This window comes from Schistocerca americana, chromosome 5 (assembly GCF_021461395.2).
Source record: "Schistocerca americana isolate TAMUIC-IGC-003095 chromosome 5, iqSchAmer2.1, whole genome shotgun sequence".
In the NCBI taxonomy this organism is placed as follows: Eukaryota; Metazoa; Arthropoda; class Insecta; order Orthoptera; family Acrididae; genus Schistocerca; species Schistocerca americana.
In genome coordinates, this window is record NC_060123.1 from 256,396,826 (window position 1) to 256,417,099 (window position 20,274).

A 20,274-nucleotide genomic window follows, 5' to 3' on the forward strand; every position below is an offset into this window, starting at 1 on the left:
AGAGGAAATGTTCCGATTATTACATGCCCAGGAGCAAATACCTGCTGAGGTATAGGCCGATCTATTGGTGATGAATAATGTGTACTATTTACAAGAGGGGAATAGAAAATTACTTCAATATACACGCGGGGGAGATACGATTCCTCGAGCAGCCATAGAGGTGGGACATCAGAATCCCTACACTATTTGTGAATGGGCACCAGTTGTCGATGACAGACTCATAGGTCCACACACTTTACTGGAGTAACAGGTGCTGTGTATCGCCGATTTCTGCACCAAAAATTACCAGCGGTATTGGAGAACATTGGCCTTGCAGAAAGACAACGAACGTGATTTATATACGACGGACACCACCTCATTTTCTATGGATCCTGTGACGATACCTCACCACGACGTCACATGGCCGATGGATCGGTCGAGGAAGTTCTGTAGCGTGGCCTTCCCATCCGACGCAACTGAATCCGCCGGTTTTCGGGATTTGGGGACATTTAAACGCAACGGTTTGTCCTTAACCAATCAATAGTGTGCAGACATAGGGGCGTGTGACCAATGCATTTGACGCAATCCTAATGAAGCCGGGTATATCTGAAAGATTCTGTGGTTCACTGTTAGGATGTGTGGGAACAACAGGTAGCACTGCCTATAGTTCCTACTTCCACGTAACAGACAAAGGGTAATCAGAGGAAACATCGCCCCATTTATATTAACAGATATTGGGACGGCCGCTGTGGCCGAGTGGTTCTAGGCGCTTCAGTCCGGAACCGCGCTGATGCTATGGTCGCAGCTTCGAATCCTGCCTCTGGCATGGGTGTATGTGATGTCCTTAGGTTAGTTAGGTTTAAGTAGTTCTAAGCCCAGGGGTCTGATGACCTCAGACCCATAGTGCTTAGAATCATTTGAACCATCAACAGGTATTGGTTTCCTAATTTATGTCGTTATATGTTCCTCTTGTTTTAACTAGTTCTACCGCCATTGAGAATATTTAACTTTATGAACGAACTGTGTACAGTCTCAGGTCAGCACTGGAATCGTTTCATAACCCGGCAAAGATCACATTCTTGCCTCGTTCCATAATGCAACAGTGTTCTGCATTTAGTGATTAAACATAGTCTAACAACTAACCGCTGAACTTTCTCTTTCGGTAATTGGCGTTTCTCCCAACGGAGAAACGAAATCGAGTGAAGACTATTTAGCAAAATTCCAAATTCCTATCCGTGGGGACGTCTAATGGAGCATTTTATTACAGTGTTTTCAGGAAACCTAAAATTAAATCAAAAGGTATTTTGTCTAAATTCGATTATTCCGTTTTCTGATGCAGGATGTCACAACACATGTTATCATCTCAAGAAATTCGGAGCCTTCATGCTGTCACCTTAAGACTCAGTCTAGTATCACTCAAGTATTTATAATCCACAGGGTACCTTACCAATGCTAAGAAACTGACTACCAGCTTTTCGGTTTAAGTGAATTGTCATTCAATAGAGAAGGTGCACAATTTACGTTCAGATATATTTCCAATAGAAAGTTTTCCTTTCCTATGGAAAAACATAATGTTATGCTGAAAATATAAATAACTTGGTGGCTGTACGTGTCAACTGATTAACTACCAATTCCTCTCTTCCTCCTCCTTCAAAGTGATTTACAATTTTAGCAACATTTTATGTGTGACAGAAAGCCAAGACAAAGCTTGATTCATATTCTGAAATGATCTACAGATCCTCCGCAACTAAAATTACTTGGCAGTTCCCTAACTAGTGTTCCAGCAATAGTGGACACCAAAACATGCTGAAGAAGATCCCAGCAGAGGAATCGAAACGTCGATTATTTTAGAAGAAAATGTGACGTGGCCTAACAACCCCAAAATTTTAAGTCCATAATAAGTCGTGGTCATACCGTTTCCAAAAATCCACTTCTATAGGCGCTTCTCCTCTGGGTCTCGATAACACAATCCTTCCAAGGAAGTTGCTTGCATTCACTAGAGTCTGCCGCGACTGGTGGCCATGCCTTCGTGATTATCAGCTTTGAAGAACAGAAAGATTAGCTGAAAATTTACCAACGCACTTTTTCGCAGAACAGTAGCACAGCCGCTGCATGATATGAGAATTTGCCCCCACTCCCCATTACAAGCTTGTATATAATTTCCGTATTTTTCTCCCTGCCAGTTGAAATTTCAACTCTCATCTTGAACTATATATTTCTTTCCAGTATCTTCTATACAGAAGTAGGTTGCATTAAAATTTTCACTAGCTCGTTGTTTTTGGTGTGTTTATGTTTTAGATTAAAGTATTACAAACATAAAAATGGTAGTTTAAGATACTGGAGTGTTTTGATTGTTCCTCAGTTATGGAGTCATCCAGTAAAAAGTTTAGCAGCTATTATGCGACCCTGTTCAATCATTCTATTCAACTAGTACCATCAACGATAGCTTACTGTGGTTCATGTTCATGTGGAGGATAGAGCTGTAACGATGAACAGAATTTGCTTGCATTCATCAGGCCCTAAATGAACTCGTTAATATATTGTAAATTTTTTTCTCGCAGATGTTGGTGCTTCTAACAATTGCCATTATGGGCGTAACGGGCGAGCCCCCAGTGGATCGTCAGTACCTGCCACCTGGAGGGAACGGTGCCATTTCTACACAGTATGGGGCCCCGAATGGTGGCGCCAACGGATTGTCGAGGACAAACGGGCTCTCGACGAGGTACGGAGCACCCAATGGCAACGGTTTCGGCAGGAGCAATGGTGGTCTCTCCTCCTCCTATGGTGCACCCAGCAGTGGTGTTCTAAACGGAGGCTTCGGCGGCGGTAATGGAAGGACAAATGGAGCTCCGTCATCACAATATGGAGCTCCCAGTGGCGGAGTATTCAATGGAGGAAACGGGCTCTCCACACAGTACGGCGCTCCAAACGGAGTTGCGAGAACAAATGGAGCCACTAACGGGTTCGGAAGATCTAACGGCCTGTCGACGCAGTATGGTGCTCCTAACGGAGGAGCGAATGGATACAACGGTGCGAGGACGCCGTCATCACTCTACGGAGCTCCGAACGGTAACGGCTTTGGCAGGATGAATGGACTCTCTTCACAGTACGGTGCCCCAAACGGTGCGGGTAACGGTTTTGCTGGAGGAAACGGTGGCCTGTCCACCCAGTATGGAGCACCCAATGGAAGGAGCAACGGCGCAGGATACAACGGTTTTTCTAATGGGAATGGCGGTCTTTCTACAGCCTACGGTGCTCCTGGAGCAGCTGGCTATGGCCGAGGAGGTGCCTCCCAAGACGACCTTTCGGTAAGTTGTGGTACTTACCACTGGTTTCTGATATTGTATTCAAACAACCCACTCGTGAAATTTATCTCACCCTCCTAGTTACGAAAGATTACCTCTTGAAACAATTCTGACAATTACACATAATTATCATCAGAAACATTTTTCAGTAGCAGGGTTTCTTTGAGTAATGTTCTCGCAAATAAGTTAGTAATCCTCTCACATAGTCGTATCAATCTTACCTGTGAAATGTTGCTTACGTACCACGCACGAGGCGTTTTTGACATTAATAGAATGAAAAACCAGTCCAGGTTATCTGCATGCGCTGAAAATGTTCATTGGACATTTTTGACATCTTCGGAAATCCCATTTTCAACTGTGTTACGATGATTTAAAAATGGATCTCTGCCAGAAACTAGTCATCGAATGAATAAAAAGGAAAAATTTTCAACTTGGACTGGTTTTTTGTTCTACTGATTAACAGAAGTTGCTGACCCAAGCTACTCCAGAATGCTGGAGGTTCGTAAATTCTCGATAATGGCGAATGATGGAAAGAAGAGTAGATCAGTAGCGACGGGGGGACAAGCTCAGAGTAGAGAATAATCTGAAACAAAACTGGTAATGTCCCTTCTCGAACTATCCCTACATCGGTCTTAGGCGATTTATGCAAAACCTGATGAAAGTCAATTTTCTTAATTACAGCATCACTGCGCTAGGTATTACTTTCCTGCAGGGTAACTACCTGGTATATTTCAGCTCTCAGACGAAAGTCAGTGCCCTAAGGACCTTGAGAAACTGACTATGCTCGTTCTGCATACTTATTTATTTGTTTAGTACCGAAATAGATGTTTTGCAAATGCATAAATTTCACGTTTTTAGCATCATGCAAGCAACATGTTATTTCACCGGCAAATACCTCAAGTATATGCTCCATTTATGAATTAGGCCTACATAACTTGAGCTGTGTGTATCGCTCCTTCATACAGCTGCCTACGTGATGACAGAACGAGGGAGAAACTGAGGATCCGCCACTATGTAAACAGAAAATGATCCAGAGCCACAGACTGTTGTACAATGTTCAGATGCTTTAGCTGATACACTTCTGCTCTCCAGACGTGATTGATTCCTGCACCGGAATTTAAGTTACATGAATAGCGCTATACATTTCTACGTGCCACCAATTGCGTGTGTTTTGAACAATTTTTAATAGCATTTTGCAGTTGAACTGCGAAACAGTTTCGAAACTGAATGTTTGTGTTCATATCAGATTTTGAGCGAGATTTTTACCATGAAATAACCTCCTGGAGTTTCCGAGATATGAAACCTTTCGCAAAGTGCAACTGAGAGGGGGAGGGGAGTGTGTTACTAGGAAGCAACATTAGATAGCAAACAGCGAATCTTCTTTGAAATGAAAAGTGAATTACGCATGACACACGGGTACGCTATTTGAAAGACGCTCCAGAGAAAACTGACGTGTTTTAGCTGTCATGCACAGAAATACTTCAGTTATATGGTACAGGTAAAGAGTTATTTCTTTCGCATTCTCATTGCCAATTTTGTGTTGCTGGATCCAGAGGCGAATAAATTTCAGTACTGGAGCTGGAATGAACTTTCATCCTTATAATTTGACGCTCAGGAACCATTGAGTTGATGTGGTACAGTTCTTGACAAGAAGACGGTGCTTCGTTGTTCTGAGTTATGAAGGAAACCACTCAGTAGTGCCTCGTCGAATGTAAACATTTGGCACTTTGATCTGGTCTGCCTGTTGGAAAGGAATCGTTAAGTCTGATTGTCAGCTTAGCTATCAGACGCTACCAAGTTTCATCCTTTCCCTTCCTTCTCTCTCGACCTCATCGATATCAGTTATGCAAACACATTACATTGCAAAAAGCCATTCAGCAGCCAAGACCGCATAAAATATTTCTTTATTTAAGACATCCGGTTTCAACAGACTATGCTGCCATCTTCAGGTCTTAAAATGTTTTGATTTAAAACAGGTTCATTTTACGCCGAACCTCAAACACAGGATGTGACTGGATAAAAATCAGTACTTGACATCTTGTGCGTGAGGTTCACCTTAAAATGAAAATGTTTTACAACAAAACATTTTAAGACCTGAAGATGACATCTTAGTCTGTTGAAAAGGGGTGTATAAAATAAAGAAATATTTTATGCGATCTTGGCTGTTGAATGGTTGTTTACAATTAAAACAGATCGACCTTCAATATTCTCAAAATGAGAAAATTCAAAGTATTACATCGCCCAACGGTTCATAACTGTCGTCCTTGCGTAAATAAATTTTATATTTCACTGACGTGTTTATAAAGGCTCTAGGAGTAGAGTTTAGCCAAGAACGCAGGAAAGAGTTGCAGCCCGGACTCAACATTAAATTTTCCACGATCTTTGAACAAAGCTTGCATCGAGAAACTTAACTGACAGCGGGAAATCACGAGAAACCGCTTAAAACGCAGCGATATGCAGGACTGACTGAGCTAGAGTGTCTTGTGTCTTTACAGGAACCAGCCAACTACGAGTTCAGCTACACGGTGGAGGACGCTGCGACCGGCACCGAGTTCGGGCACGAGGAGTCGCGGCAGGGGGAGAGCGCCCAGGGCCAGTATCACGTGCTGCTGCCCGACGGTCGCAGGCAGGTGGTCGACTACGAGGCCGACGAGGGCGGCTACAGGCCCACCGTCAACTACGAGGAGACGGGCCGCGGCAACGGCGGATACGCCAACGGGGGTTACGCTAACGGCGGAAACGGGGGCTACCCCAGCGGCAATGGTGGTTACTCCAATGGTAACGGTGGGTACTCGAACGGCAACGGAGGATACCCCAGCGGCAACGGTGGATATCCTGGAGCGAATGGTGGATACCCCAGCGGCAACGGTGGATATCCTGGAGCGAATGGGGGCTATCCCAACGGTAATGGCGGACAGTCTTCTGGAAACGGGCCGTATTAAAATCCGGTGTACATGGATACTCTTCATAGCGCACAAATATTTTGTTCAATACGTATATTTATATTTTATTCTGTAAATATATCCTACAAATGCCGGATGAATATACATGAATGCTTGTGTAAATACGCTTATTCGAAATAAAGATACAGACACTTACTTGAATATTTTCTTGTTATCCTGGCAATGTGATAGAAACATAGACAAACGTTTGAAGTATGAATAACAACACTCAACACTCAATAACTACTAAAATTATCATAAAAATTATAATAATTAAAAAGTCAAGAATGATGAAATGTTTCCAAAATACTCACAGCAGTATTATGAAGATACTTTGTTCGCAACTACCAGTTCTGGGAAAGTATAGATGGATCTTCAGGTTTAACTGTCAAGAATGAGATCACTGCGTGAAATTTTTGGCTACCTGTTGTTGTGTAGAGTCCCACGAGCAGACAGCTGTGCCCCAACACGACGTGGCATGGACTCGACTAATATCTGAAGTAGTGCTGTAGGGAACTGACACCATGAATCCTGGAGGGCTGTCCATAAATCCGTAAGAGTGCGACAGGGTGGATATCTCTTCTGAACAGCACGTTGCAAGGCGTCCCAGATAAGCTCAGTAATGTTCATGTCTGGGGAGTTTAGTGGCCAGCGGAAGTGTTTAAACTCAGAAGAGCCATTCTGTGGCAATTCTGGACGTTTGGGGTGTCGCATTGCCCTGCTCGAATTGCCGAAGTCGATCGGAATGCACAACGGACTACAATGGATGTAGGTGACCAGACAGGATGCTTGCGTACATGTCACCTGTCAGAGTCATATCTCGACGTATCAAGGGTCCCATTTCACTCCAACTCCAGATACCCAACCTGCTTGAACAGTCCCCTGTTGATATACAAACTTCATGGATTCGTAAGGTTGTCTTCATACCCATACTCATCGATCCGCTTCATACAATTTGAAACGAGACTCATCCGACCAGGCAACATTTTTCCAGTCATCAACAGTCCAATATCAGCGTCGACGGTCCCAGGCGAGGCATAAAGTTTTATGTTGTGCAGTCATCAAGGGTACACGAGTGGGCTTTCGGCTCCGAAAGCCCATATTGATGATGTTTTGTTGAGAGGCTCACACGCTGACACTTATTCATGGCCCAGCATTGAAATCTGCAGCAATTTGAAGACCGGTTGCACTTCTGTCGCGTTGAACGATTCTCTTCAGTCGCCGTTGGTCTCATTCTTGCAGGATCTTTTTTCGGCAGCAGCGATGTCGGAGACTTGATGTTTTGTTTATTCCTGGTATTCACGGTACACTCGTGAAATGGTCGTACGGGAAAATTCCCACTTCATCGCTACCTCAGAGAAACCGTGTCCCATCGCTCGTGCACCTACTGTAACACGACGCTCCAACTCACTTAAGTCTTGATAAGCCGCCATTGTAGCAGCAGTAACTGATGTAACCACTGCGCCAGAGCCTTGTTGCCTTATGTATACGTTTCCGGGTTCGATTCCTCGATTCCCGGCGGGGTCAGGGATTTTCTCTGTCTCGTGATGACTGGGTGTTGTGTAATGTCCTTAGGTTAGTTAGGTGTAAGTAGTTCTAGGATCTAGGGGACTGATGACCATAGATGTTAAGTCCCATAGTGCTCAGAGCCATTTGAACCAGCCATAGACGTTGCCAGCCCAGCCGCAGCGCAGTATTCTGCCTGTTTAGATGTCTCTGTATTTGAATACGCATGCCTATACAAGTTTTGTGGCGCTTCAGTGTAGAACCATAGTGTTGGCATTCATGAAATTACGAAAGACAAGTACACACAGTGGCTACATTTCCACACTGTAGTGGGACAATTAAGGTGTCCCAGCATTCGGGAAGCTGTCCACATTAAGAGTAAAAGCTACATTAGTGGCTTCCCATAAAAAAATTGAGTTCACCGAAAAGATGTTTGTGAAAATCTACGAAGCATGACTGCTGAATCAGGGAGGCCTAGAAAAATGCGAGAGGGAAGCAGATAATGAATGGACACTACTGTGAATGGGGCTATAAGGAGCAAAAATTAAAAATCACGTGGGAAAAGTACTGTAAGTACATGGGAAATACCACCCAAAAGATAATTAATATGGAATCGAAAGTCGAGAATGGTAGAAATCAGAGAAATGGCTTCGAGGTGCTATCCGGTGAGCTAATGTGAGTACTAGTCATTGTTTATCGGTGAATGCCACAACTATAGTTCTGTATTTCTACCATTCAAAAATCCGACGCAGAGTTTCGTATTCTTGACAGATAAATCTTAAGATGTGCCTATAATGACATGATACCAGACAGCTGCAGGATGTGTAATAATATACTCAGGTGCAAATGTGAGGGGGTTACGATATGCTTGGCACACGGTATGGCGATCCTCTCCTGTAACTGTCAGACATGGCCCACCGAAACCTTGACGATGAGTACGTCTACCTTTAAGTTCCTATGAAGTCCAACATCTGGTTACCATATCCGAATGCTACACAAATCTAGATACTCGGTCCAAATGGTACAGTCAATGATGTCCTTATAATGAAGCCTCACATGAATACGTGACATCTACATGTCTTTCACAGTGATTACTGTACAACAGACGCTGTTGAATCCCCCTATATGCCCTACCAGGGCTGGTAACGACAGTAAGCAAGAACAAAACAATGAAAGAGTTTTGACATCTGACCGTATCTCCTAGGTGCGTTTTTGTCAGGTTGTGTATAAATACATAACGATGTCTCAATAGCACACGTCCAACTTTGTAGTGGTGAATCATACTATTCGAATAGTTACAGCCCCATATGTTCAACAGTTGGTCCGCTCGCAGCCACGACCTCCAACATAGGTTGGTTGGTTCGCTGATTTGGGTGAGGGGACCAAACAGTGAGGTCGTTTGTACCATCGGGTTAGGGAAGGATGGGAAGGGGAGTCGGCTGCGCCCTTTCAAAGGAACAATCGCGGCATTTGCCTGAAGCGATTTAGGGAAATCACGGAAAACCTAAATCAGGATGGCCGGACGCGGGTTTGAACCGTCGTCCTCCCGAATGCGAGTCCAATGTGCTAACCACTACGCCACCTTGCTCCGTCCCAGCGTAATTGGTTCAAATGGGTCTGAGCACTATGGGACTTAACATCTGCGGTCATCAGTCCCATAGAACTTAGAATTACTTAAACCTAACTAACCTAAGGACATCACACACATCCATGCCCGAGGCAGGATTCGAACCTGCGACCGTAGCGGTCTCGCGGTTCCAGACTGAAGCGCCTAGAACCGCACGGTCACACTGGCCGGCCCAGCGTAATTCAGATCAGCCAGAAGCACGTGTAAGGTCAGGCATCGCCTGCGTCAGCGCCCTTTGACCTCCCCGTTGTGCGGTCAGTGTGGCCCTGTCATACGTCGCGCCACGTCCATACATCAGGGGAAGTGCCCCAACTAGAACAGCTAGGACCGAAAAAAACGATTTTAAAATACGTAGGTATACGTGAAATAACCGCAGAAATCAGTACTACGAGCGAACCCGTTAGGATAGTGCAGTGAAATTTGGTGTTAATGGCGATGGCGGCAGACGACCGAAGAGAGTGCCTTTGCTATCAGCACGACGTCGCCTGCAGCACCTCTCCTGGGCTCGTGACCATATCGGTTGGACTCTAGACGACTGGAATACCGTAGCCTGGTCAGATGAGGTACGATTCCAGTTGGTAAGAGCTGCTGGTAGGGCCGAATGTGGCACTGGTGCCACGAAGCCACGTACCCAGGTTGTCAACAAGGCACAGTGCAACGTGATAGTAGCTCCATAATGTTGGCAGCTGTGTTTACATAGAATGGAGTGGGTCCTCTGGTACTACTGAACATCTCATTGACTGAAAATGGTTATGTTCAGCTACTTGCAGACCATATGCTGCCTTTCATAGACTTCTCGTTAGCAAAAAAACGATGCAATTTTTGTGGATGACAATGCGCCAAATCAGCGATTGATTCTAAGAACATTCTGGACAGTTCGAGCGAGTGATTGGACCACCCTGATCGCCCGACATCAACCCTATCGAACATTCACAGGACGTAATCAAGAGGTTAGTTGGCGTACACAATTCTGCACCAGCAACATTCGTAATTATGGACAGCTATAGGGGCAGCATGGTTCAGTATTTCTGCAGGAACTTCCAACGGCCTCTTGAGTTCGTGCCAAATCGAGTTGCTGCACTACGCCGGGAGAAAGGAGGTTCGACGGGACATTAAGAGGCAGTCCATGACTTTTGTCACCTCCGCGTATTTTGACATGTACAGTACTTAGTTGCCTTTGTGAAGTATGCATATACTATGTTGTGTTCGATACACATAACGTCCCACTGAAATCCTTGTATAGTCAATATTAGATAGATACTTACACAAGTTGTACTTCAGTTATTTACACAAATTGTAAAACGAATTTTATACACACGCCGAACATTAGTCCGTGCTTTATTGACTAAGCATTACTGATCAAGAATTTATTCTTGGTAATGTGATTGCCACATTCTCTGACAGTGTTAACAACAAAATGAGTTCATCATTCCAAACTGGAATGCAATTAGTACAGTTTAAATAAAAATATACTTGAGACTTTGAATCACAATAGTATTCATAAAATATTTACTTCATTTACTGTTAAGATTAAACTTCGTTATAAAAATTAGTTACGGAGTCTTAGCGCAGAGATTTCTGGTTCTGGTATGTGTTGGCTATAAGTACAAAAACGTAAGTACCTTAAGCAGTTTCTTTAAAATTTCTCTTTCTTTGGTGACTTATATCATTACCATAAAACACGAGTGACCATTCACTATAAATTTTTAGACCTACAACTATTACTAGTTACAACTCCTTTGTACTGTCACGCACTTTATCAATGTTGGCGCAATAAAAAAAGAACAGAATTCACTGTTTAAGTACGGCACTGATCCTTAAAAATTACATATTCTCAATATGTCCATTAGTATTTCGCAGCAAATGGTTCTTAATCAGTTAATTTTCCTTCATTTATTGGTAATTAAATTTTTACTAATTTTTATTTTGACAATTTTCATTTGATCAACCATATTCTTATAGCATCTCCATGACTTGCCTCAATCGAATATCAAATAATAGTTATAAAATATCTAGTGACTTTACGTTAGAAGCCTATCAATATGTGAGCAATATGGTGCAGGCAAGGAGTAATCGAGTTAAAAATATATCTTGTGTTTCATATACCAAACTATGGAATTCCGTCATATTTTGACAGCTAAAATAACGCAGTTTCCAAGTTCCTCAAATTTGTCAACGTAAAGTAAGTTCCAAATAAATTTACACGAGTCATATTTCTCATTGAAAGATATTAAAACTGTGTTGTAATTGTAATTCCTTCATGTTATTACAGAGGCAGAAAACCTCAGATATACAGAGACAGATATACGAGCAAGAAATCGAATAAGTCTGGAAGAAATATGAAGTATAAGAAACAGGCAATTGTACAGATAATATGGATCGATGAAATCTTCTCGTTATATCAGTCGAATAGTAGTTTCGTCTTGCGGTAACGTTTCAATGATTTCCAACTCGTCATGTTCAGGCAATGAAACATTGCTACGAGATGACACTGTCACATGGCCGATAACCGAGAAGATTTCATCAACAAAATTCCCCGCGAAAGCATGCACTCCTATAAGGATTACACTGATGTTCTGTCGGATATTAGGTAGGTAAGGACACAACCACGACTCGGTAAACACCCAAATAAAGCCGGATCGAGTAAAAAGACACTGATTCACGTAAGCAACGCTTTCACGTAAAAGCCGTTACAATGAGGGGGTTTCTGGTGATAAAATAGTTTAGCAAAAGCACAGTCGATAATAAAATAGTTCTCCTCAGACAGAGAGAGAGAGAGTGGAGAGAGAGAGAAGAGATAATACAAAATTTTGTGATATGTGACGATAAGCTTTCATCAGATGGTGAAAGAGCTGAAAAAGCCCCTTAACAACCAGGAGAGCTTCGTAATCCCCGTCGGGCTGTCTATCATCATTTTACAGTTAACCATCGGTCGGGAACGAAGCTGCCAGTGGCACCGTAACAGGTGAGACGCAGCGGAGGGAGCCGCAGCTCTGAGCGCCCGCTCAAGGTCGACGTACAGCGTCACGTCACGACGCCAGCCGGCTGCGCGGAGCACGGTCACTGCACCGCCCGCAAGACGCAAGAGCAGGAGCAAGGTCACGCCGCTGCAGCCAACTGCCCGCCTACAGCTTTCGTCTCCCTGCCACTTCCGTCGTCCCGGGTACTACAGGGCCAACTGATCTCCACGCACAGCAGAAGGCACACGCATGTGGCTAATCGGCCAGGAAGAGCCCTATGGTTATGACAAGGCTGTGCCAACTCCTGTCCCAGGACCGAGTCTGCCTTGCTGGCGTCGTCACACTGGCTCATTTATGTCTTTGGAGCGTGGACTAAAAAACCGCCGCGCACCCATCAATGATATACAGATAATACGTAACGCACTTATTAAAATCGTGTTGCCCTTGCATGAACTATCGTATTTTTCTAAACAACTGTTTGCAGTTAGATTTTAACTCAGTATCAAATGGTTTAAATGGCTCTAAGCACCATGGAACTCAATACCCGAGGTCATCAGTCCCCTAGAGCTTAGAACTACTTAAACCTAACTAACCTAAGGACATCACACACATCCATGCCCGAGGCAGGATTCGAACCTGCGACCGCAGCAGCCGCGTTGTTCCAGACTGAAGACTGGCCGGGGTGGCCGAGCGGTTCTAGGCGCTACAGTCTGGAACCGCATGACCGCTACGGTCGCAGGTTCGATACTGCCTTGGGCATGGATGTGTGTGATGTCCTTAGGTTAGTTATTAGTTAGGTTGAAGTAGTTCTCAGTTGTAGGGGACTGATGACCTCAGCAGTTAAGTCCCATAATGCCCAGAGCCATTTGAACCAGACAGAAGCGCCTGGAACCGCTCGGCCACTGCGGCCGGCAACTGAGCATCAACAACGAAGAAGTTATTATGGGAGAATTCAGGTAAAAAACTGGTAGTCCACACTGTGCAAGCCTCTTCATCTATGTTTATTATAAAAGTAAGTGTACAACGTGCTTGCGCTAAAACTCAGAAACGAGTCCCGTTGCGATCAAGGGTGTTATATGGTGTGGTAACCCTCTATCCCCCCAGCCATGAAGACGGTTCTCTCTTATACAGAAAGGTCGTGCTTTTGTAGGTTTAAGCGCTGGGAACTTTCGGCTTCTAGAAATTTTCTAGAACATCCAGAACATTCGAGAGTATTCGAGGACATTCCAGAACGCTCGAGAATATTCTAGAGCATTCCGCAACATACCAGAACGTTCCTGAATGATCCGCAATGGTCCGGGAGGTTCTGGAATGTTCGGGAATAGTATGGAAGATTCCCGAATGTTCAGTAACATCCCAGAGCATCCCAGATCATTGTGGAACGTTCCAGGACACTGTCGAATGTTGTTGAATGTTCCGGAACATTGTGCACTGTTCTAGACCATTTTGGTGTGTTTTGGAATTCGCCAATGGTGTTGCTACCCATTGGTAGGGATATATAAAGGAAGACCCGTCTTAGGTTCTAACGTCAGTTTCGTATCAGTGACGAAGAGAGGAACAGAAAAAATAGTTGAGTGAGTGAACAAAAACGAACAGAGAAGTGTGAGTAGTCAAAGTGATACAGTGACTGAATATAAATCGAAAGTGTGGAAAGTGTGTAGAGTGTACTTAGTGTATTCGATAATACGAAGTTTTTTTAATTTTCATTTTAATCATTGTCGAAGCCTAAAAGAGGAGGAGATCTCGCCAGTCCTGAAGCAAAACATCGAAAACGAAAAGAACAGTGAAAAAACGAAACAAACGAGCACCAAGCACGTTTAAGTTCCCAACGGACTACAAGAAGCACCGAGAGAAGCAGAGAAATCGAAGAACAACGAAATGAATACACTACTGGCCATTAAAATTGCTACACTAACAAGAAATGCAGAAGATAAACGGGTATTCCTTGAACAAATATATTATACTACAACTGACATGTCAGCACGTTGTAGGTGTCGCCACCGGTGCCAACCTTGTGTGAATGCTCTGAAAAGCTAATCATCTGCATATCACAGCATCTTCTTCCTGTTGGTTAAATTTCGCGTCTGTAGCACATAATCTTCGTGGTGTAGCAATTTTAATGGCCAGTAGTGTAGATTGAAGAATGAAGACTGCGAACTAAAGCCAGCTACGAAAACATGAAGCACGAGAAGTGCGGACAACAAGTAGTAAACAGTACAATCTAACAAATGAAGCATTTCACTACGACCCGACGAAAGAATATATCAAACACAAACACGTCGTAATTGCAAAAATGGATGACATCTGTCAATTTTGCAAAAAGAAAAAAATTCCGCGGGTACTTTTACTTAACATGACCTGGGAAGTTCCAGAATCAAAACAGTTTCTTCAAAATATAAAAGCAAACAACGCCTGCTTCCAAATGAATTCTTTCGGCCTCACTTCGATCAACACTAACAGGGATGAAATCGATGAAATGTTTTTTCCCTCCAAGGATAAATCTATCAAATCACTGGACCTTTACTACCACTACCCAAAGAAGACCATAAATTTCTGCAAGTATATTTAATCGGATATAAAGAAACAGAAATTGATCAACGATGCACTGACATCAGTGAATTGAGGCGAGAAGAAGTCCAAGATGTATAGAGAATCTTACATAAATATAGTCAACTGACTCACGTGTTCGAAACAAGATCGAATGATTTCTGATGACTATAAAGCTATAATTCTAGCCGACAAAAGACCACCTGGAGAATACGAACATCGATATACTTGACCTCAGATGAACGAAGTCATCATGTCAATTGTGGACAACGTAAACACAAGCCGTGACATGATTGTACGAGGAAGACAAGGACTAAAAGCTCATTGCAGAGACACACAGTTCATGTGGTGCCCTCCAGTATCCATTAATACTCCTGCAGGGAAAGGACGGATATTTTGTTAACACGAAACAAATCCAACACGAAACAGGCCTAGAAACAAACAAAAGGGTCACTTCCAAGGAGTTCTATACGTACCGCTTAAGCCTCGCGGGGTAGCCACGTGGTCTCAGGCGTCTTGTCACCACAGCCCGCGCGGCTCCCCCCCCCCCCCCCCCTTGTCATCCTTAGCGTAATTTAGTTTAAGTTAGATTAAATAATGTGTAAGCTTAGGAACCGATGACCTCAGCAATTTGGTCCCATAAGACCTTACCACAAATTTCCATTTCCATACCGCTTAATGATCAGAGACAATGAAACATACATTCTCAACACTCGTCGTTTATCCCATCAATTCATGGTGTACATGTACCCAAAAATAGAAGCGGAAAGGATGCTTTACATAAGACTGAATCAGAAAAAACTAGGCACGGAAGAATAAATCCACCTTCGAGACGCAACCATAAATGACGGAAATTTTGATGACACTGGAACAATAGTAATTCTACTTGCACTCATCATACATGGTAAGTCCCAGACCCATGCACGAATACATTCAAGATGCCATGACCTACGTAAGGAAATATGGACGACCTGACATCTTTATAACATTCACATGCAACTGGCCTTGGACAGAAATCGAACAACTAAAATACGGACAAGCCCCATGAATCGACATAACATAATAGTCCGAGTTTTCCTACAAAAGCAAATGCGATTTATTGAAGTAATCACAAAATACATCTTTGGAGCCGTTAGATGCTTTATGTACACGACAGAATGGCAAAAACGAGGACTGACTCACTCACTCAAACTCACGAAATCATCCAAGTCGTCTTTGCTCACATATTTACAGACGTATTTGACGGATTTAACTGAATCGCAGTATTCTACTTTTATATGTGTTTGGAACATTTTGGAAAGAAGTGATTGTCTATTTCCAGTTCTATTTCTGGGACTGTTCGATGTAGTAATGAAGAACATGATTCACCGGCCATGCAGGCGGTTAAACTCAAATTCACCACGTATGAATAATGGAAAATGGACAAAAGATATCTAAAACCATACTGGACGACACACAAACCGGAGTTGATTGCTATTCCAAATACAGGAGACTATCATTGAAAAACGGTGGCCTTACAACAAAAATACGAATACGAGGCAGCGACAAACTGGAAATAGATAATCAGTGGATAGTACACACAAATGCAATTCAGTGAAATCCATCAGCAATATCTGTAAGTGTGTGAACAAAGGCAGTGACATGACACTATTTCAAATAGCCAAAGACAGCGAACAACTAAACAGAACCGACGAGATCCTCATGTATCAAACCGGAAGATGCATCAACAATACCGAAGCAGCAAGTCGTATTTTCGGTTTTCCTCTACACGAATGCGAACCAATTGTGCAACATCTAGGAGTACATCGGGAGCATAGTGGGAGAGTTTACTTCAAAAAGTACACAGCCAGAAAAACTGCAAGCGAACCACACCAGAACACAACAGTAACAGCCTTTTACTGATTGTGTCTATCGGATCCATTCGCGAAAATAATACTATACGTCGACGTCCCGACCGGTTATACGTAAAACACAATAGGAAAATCTTTCAGCAACGAAAACAAGGAATTACACTAGCGGATCATCCAGAAATTATGAAAACTGGCGCACTAGGCCGAGTATATAGCGAACATCCGAACAACGCCGAATGTTTCTATTTCTGGATGTTGCAACACGAAGTAAGGGGACTAAAAAACTTCACCGATATCAAGACTGTTGACGGTTACCCATTCCAGAAGTTCGGAGAGCACGTCAACGCTTAGGACTATTGGAAAACGACATCCACTGGGAATTAACACTACAAGAAGCCTCATGAGAGCCTCAGCTGAACAAATCAGAGACATATTCGCCGTAATTCTAACAACACGTAACCCTGTGAATCCAAAACAGCTATGGGACTCCTACAAAGACGGTATGAATGTTGACATACTGTACCAAATTCGACAAGTTTATCCTAAACTGAACATCAAATTCAACGACGGCATCTTCAATGAAACACTCAGTCGCATAGAAGATAAATGTTTGGCAACAAACAACCAGACCTTAGTACAACTTGGGATGCAAGCACCTTGGACAGATGCTATCGCTGTGCTAATTTTCGATATTACAATGGAAAAAAGCTAAATCATCAATCAACTTCATCAATACATTGTTCACAATAAACCACTCCTCAATGATAATCAAAAGGAAATTTCCAACGTTTCATGGACCGGATCGACAGCAAAATTGGCGGAGTTATTTACTTGGATGCACCAAGCGGCACCAGGAAAGCGTTTCAAATAAATCTATTGCAGGTGGAGTTACGTGCTAAACAACACATCGTACTTGCACTGGTATGGTCCGGCATTGCAGCCCCACCTATGGAAAGGGGACGAACTGCCCATTCCGCCCTACAACTACCGTTGAATATAGCCGAAGAACAAGTCCTGGCACGTAAAATCTGAAGAGTATGAGGACGGGGTGAACTTCTAAAGCAACCTAAAATTATCGTCTGGGGCAAACACACAATGGGACGTAAACAATCACTAGATGCCATGGGCAGAACATTACAAGACTTTTGAGGAAACTCTGAAACACTTCCAGTTATGCCCAAGTTAACACCAACAGACGAGATAATACATGCTTAAAAAGATCACATCTTTGACTACATATACAAATACTGCGACTAACAAAAAATATGAAAACTAATTATCAAAAGACAAAAAAACAGCACATTTGGCTCAACAACATTTACAAATAGGCGAAGGCACGTATCCTACTGAATAGACGATCGGCCTCATTAAACTCAACAGTGATATCTGCAACACAGCCACTGCTGAAAGCGAACTCGTCGACCGAATTTTTCCAGATATTGTTCACTTTACCAGTAAACTAAAAATAATATTATCGACGATATCAACTTCAAAAGAAAATTCCCGGTGAAGAAAGAATATACAATTCGGTCGACCCGATGATAAACGTGTAACGAGGCGTGGACTTTCCTACAGAAATTCTACGCTCTCTGGACGTACCAGGAATGCCATGACTTTGGCAACGACTTAAAATTGGATTTCCGAGCATACTACTCAGAAATCTCAACTCACCAAAACCATGTAACGGAACAAGGATGATCGTCAAACAGCTATCGAAAAAAGAAAGAAACATCAAAGCCGAATTTATGACTAGAAAGTACAAAGGATACACATTATTTATCCCCAAAACATCACTGATCTCTGTTGAACTGCCGTCCCAACGCCAAATACTGCAATTTCCAATCAAATTAGCCTACAGTTTTACAGTTAACAAAGCACAAGGACCAACTTTAAAATGTTGCGCCATCAACCTCAAAGGCCGATGGCTTCTTTCATTGTCAACTATACGTAACTTGCAAATTCGAAAACTATGTACATAAATATCATGGATAACAAAATGAAAAATGTTGTTTGAAAAATATTGTTTGTAAACAAATAATTTAAATAGGTAGAATGTGATGTCAATAAAATTTTATTAGGTCTTATATTTTAAAATTTTTCCTTTTATTCCAATTATTACACAATCTCGTAACAACTCCCTGAGCGAATCGGGGTACCCCAGCTAGTCTCTATGTAAAAACGGACACCTAGTTGAAACTGTTTAATACAGTCGAGATTGAATATGCAGATTTCGGTTATGACATGTTCGACATGGCGATGATGTGGCGCAGACCAGTAGCAAAATTCTGCATGACCTACTGAAGTGTCGCAACATCGATGCTGTCGAAGACCCCCTGAATGACTGTCTTCAGCTCAGCTGAGGTTATTGCTGTGCACCTTGTCTTTAATGTAGCACCACAAAGTGGAATTGCATGTATTCACATTCGGAGTATATGGCAGCTAATCGAGGTTCATGTCAGTGGCCTCTGGGTACTGCAGAACCTGAATGGTGTCCCAAAAGTGCTCCGCCAGGACATAAAACACTCTCCTGCCTCAATGGGGTCGAACTCCGTCTTGCATGAACCATATCTTGTCGAAATCAAGGTTACTTTGGATAACGAGGATGGAATCATCTTCCAAAACCTTCACATACCGTTCGGTAGTCACCGTAGCATCAAGGAATATCGCACCAATAATTCCATGACTGGACATTGGGTATCATATAGTCATCCGGTGAGGATGAAGAGACTTCTAAATAGCGAAATGCCTATCCTCAGTCCCCCAAATGCGCCAATTTTGCGTATTGACGAACCCATCCAAAAGAAAGACGGCTTCGTCGCTAAACCAAACCATGCATGCGCATACTAATTCCCATAAAGCCCCGTTGCCAACCTAGCTGTTTTAACTTCCTAACGCAGACTGTTCAGAAGTTATGACGACTTTATTTAATGTGGTTCAATAATTGTCACCATGTATGAGAAACTTTCTGCCTGATTTCTCGACCCATCAGAAAGCAGAACACCGCTTGCTGCAGGGCGTGAGAGAATAATTTAGGATTCTTCCCCAAACTGATGGCGTAACACGCCTAAATCTTTATTCCTGTGGTTAATTAAGATCCCGACGAGTGTCGTTATTCAATGTCGTGTGTCGAGAACAAGAATGTCGAAGCCTGCCTTGTGCCATAGCTCCTGTGCGACAAATCCGACAGTGCCGGTAGAAGAATAATCCACTCATTTCGAAGACACTGCCGATAGCAGTGACGAAACCTCCAAGGGCAAGTGAAATCACTCTTTGGGTATGACAACCAGTTGACTGATAGTTTATGTAAAAACACCCGTTCGCGTTCACAATAATCGCAAATAATAAGCTCAATTCACGGCACGAAAACACCCTCAAAGCACGAAAGAACCATCTTTAGTCTGAACTACACCACCCATACACTGCAGGTTGAACGCCTCACTCGGACGTCGCTTACCTCGACCCCTTGCAGCATTAGAAAAGAGCCAAAATCGTAACTCATCGGAAACCACACTATTCGTCTCCAGTCTGGTACCGTGCTGCGGTAAAGTTTCTATGTTG

At 43.1% G+C, this 20,274-nt stretch overlaps 1 protein-coding gene across 1 annotated transcript in view; it reads left to right on the plus strand.

Annotated features, from left to right (window-relative positions):
• LOC124616301 (pro-resilin-like) overlaps positions 1-6,382 on the plus strand; it is a 40,007-nt gene extending 33,625 nt beyond the window's left edge. The window contains exons 5-6 of the mRNA XM_047144604.1: positions 2,541-3,287; positions 5,780-6,382. Of these exons, the coding sequence (XP_047000560.1) occupies positions 2,541-3,287; positions 5,780-6,226 (1,194 nt within the window). The 3' untranslated portion in view covers positions 6,227-6,382. The remainder of the gene's footprint in view (positions 1-2,540; positions 3,288-5,779) is intronic.
• Positions 6,383-20,274: the final 13,892 nt, after the last annotated feature.